This window comes from Panicum hallii, chromosome 3, assembly GCF_002211085.1.
Source record: "Panicum hallii strain FIL2 chromosome 3, PHallii_v3.1, whole genome shotgun sequence".
NCBI classification, from domain to species: Eukaryota; Viridiplantae; Streptophyta; class Magnoliopsida; order Poales; family Poaceae; genus Panicum; species Panicum hallii.
In genome coordinates, this window is record NC_038044.1 from 17,147,821 (window position 1) to 17,165,446 (window position 17,626).

Consider the following 17,626-nt stretch of genomic DNA (forward strand, 5'->3'; position numbering starts at 1 on the left):
TGACTCCAGCTACCAGGCCCGGGCCGTACGCCCCGTCACCCAAAGACTTAGAGCAAGCTTACGGATAACCTCGCACTCTTCGGATTGAACACCTATCGGTATGTACCGACACAATCCATCGTCTGAAGCGCATCAGATGCGCCACCACGGGAATCGGTTCAATTAATTTCTGACAGCCCAACTTACAGGTCCGCTTGGTATATGTTATGCCACTATGTGCTGCAGTCTGTAGCCTGGCTACGCTGTCCACGCATGCTGCGTGCATGCAAAGCTTTAGTTTTTTTTTCTTTTTTTCTTCTCTATGTTTTGTTTTTCTCTCCTATTTCTTCCTTCCTTCTTTACTTTATTTCTAATCTAATCGTAGATAGTTCTTCCATATAATCTGTCTGTCTTTCTTTTATCTTCTCCTCTTGATTTATTTTTCTTTCTCAATTCTTTTTCTTATGTCTATTCATTTTTAAGTTTGTGAATATTTTTTCTTGGTACATAAAAATTCAAATTCAAGTAACAAAAATTACTGATAAATTTTATATTCTAAATTACTCTACCAAACATATATAGTTATTGCTTATGACTTATTTATTCACTATATATTTTTCTTCATGTAAAATTATTTGTTCACATGTAACTAATTTATTTATAATGTTAATTATTTGTTCTCTTTGTAGACTAAACTGGATGATGCTGACTCATGGGCAACAATCAATTAAATGGGCCGGTTAAAAAAATATCTCACGTTTACTGTGGGGGAACCGCGGGCTTCAGACGATGGATCGTGGAACCATCACCTGAAGTGATGGGTAACCGCGGCCTTGTGGCAGCCCGTCCACCACATTGAGGAGGACGACACAGAGATTTTATACCAGAAGGCCAGGCCGCGAGGTTGGCTGTACGTGGCCCGCGTTATAACAGCATCCTTTTGGTTGCTGCGATGGACCTTGCAGCCCATGGGACAATGGGCCAAAATTAAACAAACTTTGTAGGTCGACCGTGCGGCCCACAATTTTTTCTTAATTGCCGCACAACTTTTCCGGGAAAATTCAGAAAATTCAGAAGGGGAAAATATTATTCCTGAGTCTGGATCTGAAAGTAATGAAGGTGCCAATTGTGGTTTTCAGACATGTCCATCTCCGCACTTCAGTTCTTACCGACAAAAAAATTAGTCTTCAGAACTTAGGCAGAACGAGTGCGCAGTACACTGGGTCCTCCGAGTCCTCGCGTTACTGCTTGCTTTACCCGTTTCATTCCCACACAGTGTCAAGTTCTTCTAGCAGCAGCTTCAGATGCAGTCAGTCATTCAGAGATCGACGTCCATGCTGCGGTAGCCAGCCTATCTCTCTCATCTCACGGCAGCAGATCCACGCACCTACACCTACACGTACTGCAAATCAGCCTCTCGAGACTGGGATACGCGCCTGCAGAACTGATGGTCCAATTCTTCGGTCAAGCCTGACGACGCGAGCGCACGCCAACAAGAAGCAGGCTGCACACTAGCCGGTGCGCATACCATCGCATGCAGCAACCGCCCGCCGCGCCGCCACCCGATCGCCTCCGTGCCCACGGCTCAATATGTTACTAGTATCGCATACGACATGCATGTGCCGCCGCGCCGGCACTGAACACTCCGGCGAGGCGAAATTGTTGAACGCGGGAAAACGCGGCGAACATGCGGTTGCTGGTCATTACATAATGCGAGGTCCTTTGAACGTACTCCTACAGGGCAGGACGACGGAGCTAGCAGGACATGCGTGTATGCGTGCGCCAAAATAGCCGTCCACGGGTCATCGCGCACGCGCACCTGCTCCCTTTTGTTAAGGCTTCGCACACATCAAGGCCGGAGGTGTGCAGATCTTGGCGCGAGACTAGATGAGGAAACTGAGAACCGGACGCAGATGCCATGTCCATCTCCGGGATCCTCCGATCTCCGCGTGGCGTATGTATGGTGGACGGTCAATGCAACTCCCCGTCCCATGGCACGGATGGCAGCTACTCCTACCTCCATATCGATCGCTGGCGGCGCCGTTCACACCGGATAAGCTCGAGCTCGGAGGTTAGCGGCCTAATCATGCATCATTTGTGGCCAGTGACGCGAGGCGGGCATGGACGGAATGATTACAGTATTAGACGAGGGATTAATTAATCATCTAACCCCAGCAGTTTAACTAATGAGCTGAGCCCGACGTGATCGTCCCCGTCAGCCGGACTGCCGCAGGGCGGCGGCGGCGGACGTCGCGGCGCGGCCTGCTCGCGTCAGCCGATCGGAGGGGGCGCACCACACGCCTCGACTTCCCAAGAAATCGCTTGCTTGCCCCGGCCGGTCGCAATAATAATCGATCGAGATCGACCCTTACAAGAAAAACTCTGAAATGTATCCGGTGATGACGCAGGGCCGTATGTTTACCAGTTGCTGCTGCTCTTTTTCCGCTCCCGGTCGTGTGCTTACATATGTCCCCACCCGTGGACGGCCGCGCTGGGACGAGCCGCGGGGGGTTTCTGTTTAGTTAGGGTCACTGCCGGAATCACACGTTAGTTTGCTTCTGGTGACAGGGACACTGGCATCGCATTGGCAATTTGGCATGACATGGATCGCACGCATGTGGACGGGGAGTTGGGGGGAGGAAGCCAGGGAAGCTGATGACGCGCGACGGATGGCGAGAGGTGCGCGCGGGAGCGGAAGAGACAGCGCGGCGTGCGCGCGGGCCGCTCGCTCGCTGGCCTCGGCGTCCGTTGAATTAATCCGCGGCCGGACCGGGACCCGGCCGGCGGCCGCGCGCATGTCGTACGAGAGAGAGAGATGTCTTTGGAAGTGCCTCGATGATATGTAGATAGATGCTTTCCTTTGCATCGGGGAGAAAGTTGTTGTAGAGAAACTGACCGGCGGAATCTAGCTATCCGAGGAGCTTTGAGGTCAGCTGCTGCTGTGGTGTGATCAATCTATCCCTGGGAAAAGCTGGGCCGTCCATTGCTGGTAGCTTGCTTCTCGTGGCGGGCGAACCGCGCGCCGGTGTGAGCGCGCAGAACTGAAAGGAATTGAAATTTGCACGCACGGTGGAGGTGGTAGTTGCTCCTGATCGATGACTCGGTGACTTGCCTTGTCTCGCTTTCTTTCCTTGGTGGGATCATTAATAATTGATTTCAGTCTCTAGCTTATTAGCTTAAGCTTATCTCATTTTCTCTCCTTCCGTCTCCGACCTGGCTCCTGCATTAATATACTGACAAAAGCATAAGCACAGTGATTAGTGACGCTGTGCAGCATGTGTTCGAATTGCTGCAGGTCTCGATCGGGCTGTGCTCTCGCACGATGGTTTGTATCGCCACATGCCACAGCTGACAGCCTGGGCCTGACAATGGGAAACGGGCGCCGGGCGTGCCGGCCGACAAACTCAGGTGGCGCGCGGCGGTGGCGGTGACGCGCGCATATTCCCCCGCCACGCGCTCTTACCGCGAACCGCGGGCACACCGCGCGCGTCGCGCTCGCGGCGCGGGCGGGTTGCTATCGTGTCTAGCTCGATCGACAGGTCCCTCGCTCTCGCGGCGCGTGAATCTCCGGCCCGGCGCGGCCCCGCCCGGCCGCCGCCTTTTTGACATTCCCCCTCGATCGGCTGCTGCGTGCGTCGTCGTCGCCGGGAGCGTTCAGCAGACCTTCGGAACCTCGCCGAGTCCTCCACCAACTTTTCCTGGCCGGCAGCGCGCATCTGCCTATCGCGCGCCTGTCTGGTTCGCTCACGCTGTCACGCACGCACCGATCGAGGCCGAGGATATTCCTGGGGCTCGGCGTACGTGTGCGGCGGACACGTCGCGAAGCCGTGCACTGTGCAGGGCATGCATGCAAGAGATGAGCGTCGACGTGCGTACGTGCGCACAGATGACGTGGCAGCATGCAGGATTTGTATATATACATACCCGCGGCGTGTATGTACAAGAAGCTCCTGCAGCGCTCCTACTTTATCCGGCCACTAGCCACTTTCAGTTCACCTGGCCGTCAGCCCAATTGCAGGCTCACTAATTTAGGTTATCTCCGTCGAGTCTCTCTCTCTCTCTCTCTCTCTCTCTCCCCCCCCATCTGCGTGCTTTCTACCACCCCACTTAGACGCACACTACGTCAAGGTTGGAACAGATCAAGGCGTGTGATCGATCTGTGGTTCGCAGTCGTCCAATCCCAGGACTTGGTCGAAAAGGGCTATAGTACATGACCTATCCTGCACACGACTTTGAGGGCAAAAAAGGCACGCCAACCTGCCCGAGTAACTAATTTCCTCTGCACGTACAAAAATCGCATAGTTTTCCTAATTCACATTTTGTTGAAAAAATTTCTTTTGTAAATTAGCCCTCGGATCGATCTATATATAGCTGAGGATCGATCGAGCAAAGTCCATTGTGTGGATTATCCCCTTGATTAATAAATGCACACCTGTCTAATCCGCGAGCGTGCAACGCATTCTGTCGTTTTCTTGACTGGCTTTGCGTCGTCTTTGCTTGGTCGCGACACATGTGCCTTTGCGATCGAGCATTGAAAAACTTGCACCTAGTTTACTCATGAATGAATACAAGTACAAGCAAGCGTGCGCGCCCACGGGACGGGAGCAAAGATAAAGTAGCTACTAGTAGATGCATGCATCCCCTCCTCACCTCTAGCTAATTAGCGCAGGGTCCTATGTATGTATAAACACACTTGATAAACAAACAGGTCAAGATTCTGCGCACCACCCACCCCTGATCTGCAGCCTCCATTCAGATTTTGTGCGGTTTTTTAATGGAACTATTCTAATAATAGCGGTTGTGGGCAGAAACTGATCGGTTTTGATCGTGCTTCTAGGATTAATTAAGCAACAGACTGTAGGTATGCTAACCCTACTCATGTTAGTACGGCCTCTGTTCACACATGCATGTCATAAACAAAACCTAACCGAATGTAGCAGCTAGCAGATCTTGCATATCCTCAAGTTATCTTCTTAACTGCCGTTTGATTTACCTCGCGGCCATAGGTCGAAGAAGGGTGTATATAGAATCTTAGTGGAATAGTCAATTTCACCCCTTAATTTTCCCTTGAGGCTCAATTCCACCCATTAACAAGCAAATTGAGCGGTTAAGCCCCTAAAATATCTCCTTCAGGTCCAACTAATCCTTCTTCAGGCACGCTATGTTGGACAAACACAATCCAACAATGTTAATAAGTTATTAATGTTAGTTGTGATCTCCGATCGGTCAGGGAGACCGATTTCTCCGCCTGTCATGTGCCCTAATCTGGGGGGGGGGGAGGGGAGGGGTGGGGGGCTCGCGCAGCGCTATATAAAGAGAAGTGGAGCCGCCGGGACACGCGGTCCAAACATTGCCGTGCCACTAGCTCCACCACGAACCCTAAGCTCTACCGATCAGGAGAAACGCTGAAGCGAGGGGAATTCGCCTGCAGCGCCACCACTGATCACGACGCCGTCGCCACTGCGCCTCTACTACAATACTGCCACCTAGCCGTCGTCGATCTACTCCGACTCGCCATGGCCGGATCCTCCACCAAACTTGACGGTACTCGACTCCCCCCTTCATATCTCTCTCTCTCTCTCTCTATCTCTCGGTTCATGATCTCAAGTTCCAAACATTGATTATTCACCCAAGTAAATGTCAAATACCCGATTGGTCTACTCCTAGTGATCCTGAGGTTCCATCAATTACACCATCATGGCCATATCGAGGAACCCTACCAAACTATATATATCTTTATTAGAGGGTAAATAAGTTCTACTAGTGCTGGATCTACAAGAAATGGACCATCTTGCTCCTCCATACTACTGGTGAGTTGTCAAGGTTAGAAAGAAGAGAGGCAAAGGTTGGTAGTGGCAAGAAACCCTAGTCTCATGTATAGTCGTCCAATAGACCATGCAGTTATACAGCTAGTATACAATTCAACCCTAACAACATAGTATGTACCTCATCCTCCATTTTACTCCCTGCTCTTAAATTAATGGCCCTATTAATGTTCCTTGTTGTTAGAGATAGCGGTTAAAATACTAGCAATCTACAAGGTATCTCTTGCTATATTGCTTCGCTAGTGCCAAGAACTCAAGCTATACGATTCAAGGCTGATGCAACAACCCATATATATCCCTCAGCACCATTTTACCTCCATGTTCTCGCGTCCGCAGTTCAGTGGTTCTGTTGGCGTTCCTTGCTGTTGTAAGAGGATGCACAATTCCACAGTAAACATTTCTTACTTTGCCGACCTGTCATTTGGTCGACATTGTGGTCTATAGCTATAGGGTCCAAGATCGACCTGCATCCTCCCCTACCAATTCCTCTCCATGTCAATGTTGGTGGTTGTTCATGATGGTAGGCTTCACATTTTGTTGCATCCGCATCGTTCGTCAGCCATCGGATATGTGGTTGAAGCTTGCCTTTAACTTCAACACTTATATGCATTATGGTATGCTTACCATGAACTTCCTTCTACCTGAAACCACGCCATCCCCTTCTACTATTGTGCAGTGGGCAACGGCGTCAACTAGTTGAACCAATAGTCCGTCTATTTTTTTTAGAGGATGCTTGTTTTTTCTAGGATAGGAGTAGATTGATCGCCTGTATTGGGTCTTATCATCTTTTATTATTTTTATTTTGACCTCTATTGATTTTTTATTTTCCCCATTATATTTTATATCAATAAATCATTTGAGTTGCAACTTATGTTCTCAGTAAATGCACTCAAATACGCTGTCTTGTTTGCAAGAACTTGGCTTCATTTTTAATAAAAGTAGTGATGGGTAATAGAGAAGAAGGTATAGGGACATTGGTAGGTAATTTATCAAAGATGTAAGTGTATACATTTCTTTATTTTTCTCTGATTAAGATGGTAATTTTTACACCTTGAGAATGAAGGTGATGGCTTCTTTTGCTTGCCACTTACATAGTAGGCTGATCCTTTTGCTATCAAATCGATGGTAGTTTTAGTTATATGAATCACTGATGATGGTAAGGTAAGTCCCGTGAAAAAGATGAAACTCACGTAAAATTAAGTCAAGCACAGGATAATTCTGCGAGTGAGTTACACCATTGAACATATAATCAATCCATCGGATGTAGTTAAACTAATAATTAACACGTGTACTAGATTTCATATAGAATCAAATCATGCATGCATGCATGATACATTGATACATGGCTGCCTAAATATCGGCATGTGAAGCTGAGAAATTTTCTCCCTTGCAAATCGATGAGCTATAGCTAGAGACATTATTAACCATACCAGTCTCCGAAGCTCCCGCTCCTTGGGAAGAAAATTCATCTACTTCACAGCCTCCAAATTAAAGCAACCTCGATCTCTAGAGTCTTATTGCCTATGTACGCCTCCGAGCAGGATGCCATAATCCGGCTTGTTCTGTTCCAATCGATGTAACTCTATTCCATCTCTATGCGTGCTGACGAAAGATGTTAACTTGCTGCAGTCATGCGTGGGCGGCGTGGGCTCCGTTCCACGGCGCCGCCGCCTGGTCGAAGCGTATGATCCGCTCCTTGGGCTTGAGCAGCGGCGGCACGGCGGCCGCCGCCTGCTGGTCGGGCGCGACGGGGAGGTGGCCGCCGCCGAAGGAGCGGACGTGGTCGTTGAGGGAGCGCTTGTGCTTGAAGTCGGAGCCGCAGGCGCAGAACCAGCGCTTGCCGCAGTTCTTCTCGTGCGTGCGCCAGTCGCCCTTGACGGCGAAGGGCTTGCCGCAGCGGCGGCAGCCGAAGCGCTTGTCGCCGTGCTTGCGCTTGTAGTGCGTCTGCAGCGTGCGGAAGTCCTTGAGCGGGCGCGCGCGCGGGTGCGCCACGCTGTTGCGGCACCCCGGCGCGCAGCAGTAGCACGGCAGCTTGAGCAGTGCCAGCGTCGCCGCCTGGGTGCCCTTGAGCGACTCCGGGCCCTTCCGGTACTCACGGCCGTGGCCCCACATGTGCATCTGCGAAGAGACAACACACATGCATGATGATCGACCGTCATCCATCATTCCATCGGCGTTGAGAAACATTAAAAAGAGTTAAAAATTTAAAGAAACATTAAAAAGAGCTCAAACTCGACGTGAAGTAAACAAGGAATATGTTCTCCTGCAACACTAGCTAGCTAGAACGTTGTCCGTGTCCTTGTCATCATGTTGGAGAAAATGAAGGGGGAAAATGTGTGTGAAATGAGGCATAGTATGTCGGCACAGCGTCGTTGTGAAGTTAATCAGTTAATTCCATCGTCCTTTTCCATTTGATTCCTTGCGGGCACACATGAAACACTTGCTAGCTAGCTAGTTGCTAGTTGCTAGGTCATTCAGCAAAAAAGCATACGCATGCAAGAGGCCGGGTTGGAGATGCCAGGCATTTGTGTACGTACACCATGCCTGCTGCACAAATGCAAGTTCTGTCAGTTTACGCTTTACAAGGCACCAATCAAATAGTAGGCCGTATGTGTCCACCTCGCATGTTCTAGACCCTTTTTTCAGCGACCCTAAATGAAAATAGACCTGGCTGCTGCAAGAATAGGTACTAGCTCCTTTCCCAATTGGAATACTCGGACAAATTTCTTTGGAATATGCATGATCCATATATATGCTTCAATTATTAGGCCCAGCTGGGTTAATTTTAGAATCTTTAGATTCAAAACCATGCATTTCCGTCCCCTTCAGTTTAGAGTGCTAACTAATCGGACGATTAATTTAAACGAAGTCAAGTAGTAGCACGCGTACGTACTTGAAAGCATCCGCAGCAAAAAAAAAAATTAAAAATCAGAAACTGATGAATCTGATTGCGGATGAGGAAATAGCACAGAAGAGAGACAGCAATGGAAACCGTGCGTCCAAATGGTATGTACAAGGTCGGTCAGGTGAGACAGAGATCGATGGATCACCTGCATGTTGTTGTATCTGTTGAATGTCTTTCTGCAGACGTGGCAGACGAACTGCACCGGGCCGACGAGTATCTGCGCTTGCGTCGGGATCCAGTACCGCCGACCGCGGCTGTCCACGAAGCCCCTGATGCCATCCTCCCCGTCCACGCGGAGGTAGTCCGGCTCTGCTCCCTCGACGGACTCCACCGCCATCTCACTGTTGGCTTGCTCTCCTGCTTCCTCCTCCTTGCACTTCCTTGGCTTCTCCTCTTCCTCCTCCTCCTCTTCCTCCTCCTCCTCATTGTCTTCGTCGTCGATGGGCGCCTCCTCGGAGCTATAGCCGCCGATCGCCGGCAGGCCGATGTTCAGGTCAACACCGGCGGTGGCCCCTCCCCGCGCGCCGGTGGTAGCAGTGATATTGCTCATCATCAGCTCTTCCTTGACAGGGTTCTGGCCACGATCAGGAGTCGTCGCCCTCCCTTCGAGCCTACCAAGAAGCGGCAGGCACATCATGGCGTCGCGGCCATGGCCATCGACGGCTGAGTGGTCGATCGATGGCGTCGAGAGCGTCGAGGACGTCGACGAGGAGGACGATGGCGACGGCGGAGGCGACGATGACGACCGCGGCTTGAGCCACTCGTAGTACGGCACGCCGAAACTGCCCCCCGCCGCCGCCGCACCCTCCATTGCGCAAGCCCTCAACACCATAGATCACCTTGCTCCCTCGCTCTACACGTCGATCGAACGATGTGCCTCTCGGCCGCACAAGTGCGCTCTGCTTTATATCTGGGCCGGCGGGTGTCTTGTGCCGGGTTTGGTGGGTGTGTGGACTGTGGAGAAGAAGAAGAAACGAGAGAGGCAGCTAGCTAGAGTCGTTTATGTCAAGGCGTGCATGTCACGGCCGGGATGGGAGAAGGAACTAACGGGGGAGCTGATGCTGAGCCTATCGAGGCCGGCAGAGACGAGCGAGGGAGAGATGGAGAGGCTGGGGCGCCGTTGGTGTTGCTCTCCTTATATGCTGCCCTTTTCCGGCGCCGCGGCGCGCGGCCCTTTGGAGGTCGGAAGGGCCCGGCTTGTGCGTACACGCGCGCACGAGGTAAGCGAGGCCGGGCGGAGCGCGTGGCCGCGTGTGAACGGCGGGGGCAGCAAAATCTGGGCATCTGCTGTTGGTGCCTAGAGCACGACAGCACCGGCGGCGCGGCGGGCGCCCCAGATGGGGGTGGGTGCTCACTGCTGCTGCGGCTGTGGGGTATGCTTGGCTTGCCGCAAGGGGGGAGGTACTAGGTTTGGGAATGTGGCGATCTCGAGTCAAAATCAGAGTACAGGCTAGATAGCGGGCAAGCCGCGTGGAAACTGAACCGTGTGCCTACCAGCAGCCGGTTTGGCGAGAATTGGCAAAGCCTCACTTTTTTTTTTGTACTGGAGATGAATAGATGATAGTAGGAGCTGGAGTAATAAGCATATTCTCCATACTGGAGCTCCACGTACCACTGTATATACGTGTGTAGTCACTGATTTTTTGGGTGTATATACACGCATGTTACACGCACGTATTTCTTTAATTTAGCGATTTATCTTGTAGGACCGTGGAACATGATCCGCGGCCTTTGACCATATATACTTCTCCAAGGACAATTACAAGCCGCGCCGATTAATTTATACTACAACAACTTCTTCCATGTACATATTCTCTCCGACCTTAAAAATGGAAAATAGAAGATGGCTGTAGTTATTTTATTTAATCACGCTTACCAAGATTTGAACTCAGATTTGCAGAGCCCTAATACCAATGTAAGCTTTATGCACCCTCGCATGCAGAGGCTCACAGCCTCACACATACCTGAAACTTGGAGTAAGGAGGCAACTCCATTTTTTTAGCAAACTTCACCAGTGATCCTCAAACTTGCCCCGAATTCTTATCCCGATCCCGGGATTCTCAAAATGCATATAATGGTACTTAAGCTTGTCCCACGCTATCATCCCAATTCTTAAACTTGTCCCGAGTTCTCATCCCGGCCACGGTACTCTCAAAATGCACATAACGATTCTTAAGCTTGTCCCACACTCTTATCCTGGTCCTCAAACTTATCTTACATCTCATCTAGGTCCATATGTAAAATGCATTTGTTTATTTAGAATTTTTTGAATTGTTTCAAATTTATTTGGATTTAAAATTAAGATCTAATCCCACTTAAAGGATAAATAGTTTCAATATTCTTTTTAATATCTAAAATAAAATCAATTAAATGTGTTAAAATAACAACTCTAAATTTCATAAAATATTTTATCCCATGTGATTTCCTCATGAATTTTTGACCAATTTTGAGTGAAATTAGAAGTTGATTTAAAATTCTAAAAGTTTCAAACATTCCACAAAAGTTATTTCTAAATAATTGAATGCATTTCAGAAGTTCATGGATCTCGATGAGAGCCTGGGATAAGTTTACGAGCATTATGTGTATTTTAAGAGTATTAGGATCGGGATGTGAACTCAGGATAAATTGAAGGACTAGGATGAGAGCGCATGACAAGCTTAGAGATTATTATGTGTATTTTAAGAGTACCGAGATTGGAATGACAACTCGAGACAAGTTTAAAAACCACTTGTGATATTTACTCTTATATATCTTAATTGCATCCGACAAAATCCGAATTCGAACCCTCCAACCGCGATATGTATACGCCAACCATTTCAACCAGGTAATTAGAAATGGAAGCACACCAGTCCCCCGGGATTAATTTGCCATAGTCGGCGATCACCTCGATGGAGCTTGTCCAAAAATCCAAGCTACTTTGAACTTCCAAATTCCAATTTTCATCATGACAAGGTGCGCGATATTCAAGTCGTCGGTCGTCACAGGTGCAACTTTAACCGCTTTACTTAGAACAAGCCACACATATACAGACTTCGTCAAAAAGGCACATAACCACCACCAGCCACAATGCGAAACAGCAGTCAACTCGTTTGACATGAACGCACGCACACCACCGCGCCCAGCTAGCTTAGCGTGTGCATCCAAAAGGCAGGGGGCCGGGCGGCCGGGGCAGCTGAATCGTCGTCGTCCGCCTAGTAGAACTGGAAGTGGGCTGCACTCTAGCCTGCTGGCGAGCTCTCTCTCTTTTCGGAGTGGAGGTCGCAATACCGTGCGCGGCGGTGGCGTTTCTGGGTGGACGACCGGTGAAAAACGGTGACGACGGACGAGGAGCCGGCGGGCGCGGGCGCGATCGGGCAGCGTACGTCAAACTCGCGAGCCCCGCTGGCGCGCGACGCGCGGTCACCGCTGGGCGACTCGTCGTCGGCGGCGGTTTCGTTCAGCGAGATGGAGTGGTGGACGGCCCGCCCAGCGCCGGCCGGGATGGTTTGCGGCCGGTTCCGCTCTCCGACGACGGATCAAACACGACGGCAGGGGAGTGGGCGGACTGCCGGTCCCGCGCGCGTGCGGCGACGAGCTGAAAGGCAGCTTTTGGCTTGGACACCACGTCCGCGACCGCGAGCGGCGTTGGAAGACGCCGGGGCGTGCGCGCGTGGCGGCCGCCAGCAGCCAGGCGCCCAGGCGGTAGTGCGCCGGGATCGCAACTCTGTGGGACTGTGGGAGGCAGCGCGCGCGCGGGCCGATTTGGAACCCAAGTTGGGCGTGCTGGAGCGAGGACCCTTGCATATATGCAGCCCGGAGGAGAGATGGCCCAGGAATGATGCTGCTGCTGCCCTGGAGAGCAGAGAGCATACGCAAGATAAGGCCCTGGAACGCTTTCCGAAAAAATCTCGGCCTCTACTAGTGCTGCTCTACTCAGATCGCTTCAGATCTTCCGACCAAGTTCTGTCTTTAATAACGACCGGTGGAGATGCATGTGCCCAGGCACGTGTTTGAAACTAATTGTATATCACCTCTATATGAATTTAATGTACTCCATATTATAAGAGTTTCATCAACAATATAGCTAAGTGGACAAATCAAGAATATATATCACGTGTTAGTGAGCACCAAATGAACATATCAAAAAGAATATATATACTTTTATATTAACTTCTCGAAATTATTTATTAGGATGGGCGTGTCCATACGCATGTTTAAAAGAAACAAAGTTTTTTTATATAAAAAATTGTTACCTATCAAGTCAAGATCCAATAGGCACAATTTAGAAAGCAGGACTACCAAAACTCTTAATTAATTACCTTTATTTTTTCTCATATTTTATTTCTTACATGAATTGAAAAAACACATTTATATCGTACTATAATTCATTAGAGTATATGATTCATTTATATCCGATATTCCAGCCCTCAAATAAATAATGACGGTACAAACATAAAAAATTTCATCTTCTCTCCGCATTGCAGTGCTTCCGTAGCTAGCGCTGGTCCACGAGTCTGTTTCTTAATCTTATTAGATGACCGCCATGCTACAACCAGTCAGGCACCACATCATCTTCATGTCCACATTGACACGCTCACCACCTACTCCTTCATCGATCGTCACTGCTATCATACTTTTGTTCAGAATATCAAATGTTCAGAATATCAAATAAAAAATTATATTGAGTTGCTTTGTATATCAGATGGAGAAGATAAGGAAAGGGTTATTTGCTATATATAATAAAATACTGCAAACTCATCCTTGAACTGTACCAATCAAGAAAACTACACTGTTACATAGGTGAAAAGATAAGCAATGACAAGAGCAATGGACTATTTGAATCAAGACGGATAAATGCACATGCTACTACAGAATCAAGTTATTCCATTGCCAAACTACTCTTAGTCATAATTCCTGCGTATTCAGAAAAAAGTACTCTTAGTAAGATTACTACCAGGAGGCAAAATAGCATCAGCTTGATGTATGCACAAAATACTTCCGGACTACCGGTTAAATCAAAGTTCTTAAAAGAAGAAATTGGGCACAGACAAAACCTTCTAGTCTTTCTATTGTTGCCTACATTAGCACTGCATAAAACATAAGATGGGTACTGTAGCTCATATGTAAAGCTCTCCATCGGCACTATAAACGTGGATAGATCTATTAAGTACCAAAGTTTTCCTCATTGCGGAAAGTACCAACCGTCCAGAACTAAAGAAAGGAACCTTTTGTTGAACATGAATTGCAGCTACTGATTCTTTTTAAATGGCAATTGATAAAATAGAATATGATAATTATGATACTGAATAAAAAACTCAAGATATATGATGGGTAATACTGATTCTGAATCCTAGTCTAATACTACTTCTTTCCCTTATTCCACAAAGAAAATGAACAATCCCATAATCCTACAGTAAGAAAAGAAAACATTACAGTTTTAACCATGCTGCTATAGCATCCCTCTTTAACCTAGATTCAAGGGAGATTTGGACTTACATAATCTTGCAGCAGTCATCAATACATCATGGTTAAACTGTATTCATGCTCTTCGCATGGAGTGCGCAGAGAGCATACAACACATAAGGCATTCATCACCATATATAAAAAGGATATAAAAGATCCATAGACAATTTGTTCGCAAGATGAGCATAACACAACCACAACCACATGTATGTGCTCAAATCAGAATCTTAACAGAAAAAAATATGAATCATGAACCTCCGAACAATATTAGACTTTTCTTAAAGACTCCAGCTCTTGTTCCACAAAAAATATACAGCTTGTGAGAATAAGATGAGAATATATATTTTTTTTGCCTCTTTCACCTTCACCCTTTTGTACAATCCTCATCATTCCGAGACATAAAAAATGAGGAGAAAAAATAAAGTAAAATTAGGAGAAAAAATAGCAGATAAAAGCTACATGTGAAATAGGTATGGGTATATCCAATGTAGAAATTTCAAGAGAAATGTACAGAAAAAAAAGTCAATATGAAGGATAATGTACAGGCAACAAATCAGTAAAGAGATTGCAATTAAATATGTCTCTTGTTGGCATAGTGATCCTTCCACACAACAATGTTAAATCAGGTAAACAGGTAGGATTGGCGTAAGTGAACCAAATTACTCATCTATGCAAATGCAGGCTAATATAAACTCCAAATGATTCCTCTAGATGTCAGTTCTGTAGGCCATAAGGCAATTCGTTGAACACCTTGAATGCAGTCAATCTAACACGAGTTCCTACCTATAGAACCACTAACTTCGTTACTTTTGGAGATGAAGCTCCACCCATCCAGCAACAATTGTTGTTGATGCATGAATTCACTGCTAACAACACAATATCTGAGACACCACTTTCATTGAATCTATAAAGGGTGATCCTACCAAACTATATAGAAAAGATTGAGATTGTAATTAAAAGAGCATATTTAGGAGGAAAACAGGGGGGGAAAAGAACCAAATTATATAGAAAAGATTGAAACTGTAAATAAAAGGAAAGATATATGAGAAAATAGGAACACACATGGCAATTTGATTGGTAGCAAATATAGAAAAGATTGTAGTAGAGTCATAAACCAGATACTACGGCAACATGAAATTCTAAAATGGAAGATAATAAAGAATGCTAGGATTATAAAACATGTCACAATAGGTTGTAGTTCTTACTCTATTTGCTCTCTTATTAGTCTAGGAACATAAACTGGAGTCGCTGGCACCAATCAAAAACCACTAAGCCACTTGAACGTGGTAGATCAGTTTATGAATCCAATTGTGTCATTGCCAAAAAAAAAACACACAACTAAACTTGAATTGTTCAGATTGCTCACTCAAGAAAATACATTCATATCAGAACAAACATATTTAAAACTTAAACAGACCAGCAAATGTGTCTCCCCCTCTATCCACTTCTCGGTCATCTCTCGCCCTTTCCGATCCCTTTACCTTTCCCTTTCTCACCCTCTTCCATACTCAATGGTAGCGCAAAAAATCATTCTAGTAACTTCAATAAAGATTGCACATATCTGCAGAAGATGAATAAAAATGATTACATGAATTGATTTCTGGTGGAGAAAAATTGGTTTGTTAATTTTGTAAACCAAAAAATTAAATCTAAGCAATAAAAAATGCCTCAATGAAATTGAGACCCAGTCATAAGCCAGTCCATGCAATCTAATCATCATCAAATTGCTAATAATTGTACCTTTAATTTTCAAATGCATAATTATAAATGTGCCCACAGATATAGTGCTAAAGCCATAACTCTGATACATCATTATAAAGAAACAAAAATGATACATCAATTGAGATTAAATTAAAAATCAAACCCTGACATTCTGCCATAATAATGTTATTAAATAAACCTGTTGAAAGTGCGTCTAGGCCCTAGTAGGTTTTGGTGAATTGAATAACACCACGATTAAAGAAATAATCATCTTATTGAGCATATGAGCAGGAATTAATTATCATATCAATACAATATTTGTGATGAAAGATATTGAAAATAAAGATAAAAGGCTCGTATGACAAGATTGAGACTAGGCTATGATTGAAGTGATGATATTGACAAGCAATGAATACTATATGGATTGAGTCATGTGTTTGATGATAACTATTTGTTCTCATATCCAAATGAAGCTTGTTGATAAAGTCATAGCACTAAAATGGAATTTCTTGTGAAGAAATGGACTATCTATAAATAGAAGATATAAGTTGCAAAGAATTATGAAGAATGGATTTCATGGATGATTTAATTGTGATACAAACTTCTATAGAGCTCTATGTGATGCAAGGATGAAAGGTTGGAATCCGGGATAGTATTTTGAGAGGCTAAGCTTGGAGAAGGGCAATGAGTTTATGCCGAGGAACCAACGCTGGATGAAAAAACTTTCTTTGAATTCAACTTGAAGAATCTTGGTCATGTATGGTGTTCATATTAGCAAGTATCAATCTTTCTATAATCATATTGTGAAGATGGTGATTTGAACTAGAAGTAGATTTCATTCAAAAATGAAAGTTCAAGTCATTAGCTCAAGAAATATGCGCTCAAAGAAAAGAAATAGAACTGATTGCACCCCTTAGGTTAAGATTGATTGAGGCACAACTTGGTACACTTTTGAGAAAATCAAGTGGTTGAATTGTAGTTCACATTTGATCTTAAGTATAGGCATGCCGTACTATCAAGTGAGATGCATCACATTATTCTTTTGGTTTAGTCTCAGTGCTCAAGTAACCCAAGGGAGTTGAGAGAGACACAAAAACTTTAAGTACATATTGATTTGAACTAACAGGGGCAACCCAGAAGTTCTAGATTTTCCAACCCGGAAGTTCCGGGTTTTGCTTACATGGCACTAACAGTTAGTTGGTTTGAAAACTCAGAAGATCCGGGTTGGTGAATCCAGAAGTTTCGGATTCTAACTATCACATAACGGCTAATTTCTTTGGACCCAGCTATTTACACCCTTGAGCCCCCTCTTTGGTGGGCTGTTGTTCCAAGCATTGTGTAACTGTTTGCTGGTCATCCTAAGAAAACTTGGTAGTCTTGTTGGGCTCTCCCCAATCTCTCTTTGTGAGATTGTATGATTGTTATAATATCCTTGAGTTGGGTTTGAGAGAGTGACTGCTTGAGAGCACTAAAGAGCACAGCAAACCTTGAGCACTTGAGTTTCGCTGAGATCGTGTGTTTCGCATTTGTTACTTTTGGAGGTGTTGCCTTCTAGACGGTTAGAGGTTGCCCGGCGAGTTCCCAATCATGTGGTGAGCCGCGGGAATTTTGTGCAGGCTGCGCTTCGCTTCTGCAAGGGAAGAAACAAGCTTAGTGAAGCGGGGAAGTGGTTGGAAGAAGATCCGACTCGGTGGAAGTGAGGTGGAATAGATTCATAACCTAAAGAGAGTTCCTAAACAGAGAGTATGATTCACTATGCTTTAGTAGCAGCTTT

The 17,626-nt window shown here is 46.3% G+C and overlaps 1 protein-coding gene across 1 annotated transcript; it reads right to left on the bottom strand.

Annotated features, from left to right (window-relative positions):
* Nucleotides 1-7,066: 7,066 nt before the first annotated feature.
* On the bottom strand, nucleotides 7,067-9,965 carry LOC112883776 (protein TRANSPARENT TESTA 1-like). Its single transcript, XM_025948990.1, has 2 exons — nucleotides 8,855-9,965; nucleotides 7,067-7,922 (listed from the first exon to the last, which is right to left on the bottom strand). Exons 1-2 carry the CDS (start codon nucleotides 9,539-9,541, stop codon nucleotides 7,434-7,436), a joined length of 1,176 nt encoding a protein of 391 aa, XP_025804775.1. The 5' UTR covers nucleotides 9,542-9,965; the 3' UTR covers nucleotides 7,067-7,433.
* Nucleotides 9,966-17,626: the final 7,661 nt, after the last annotated feature.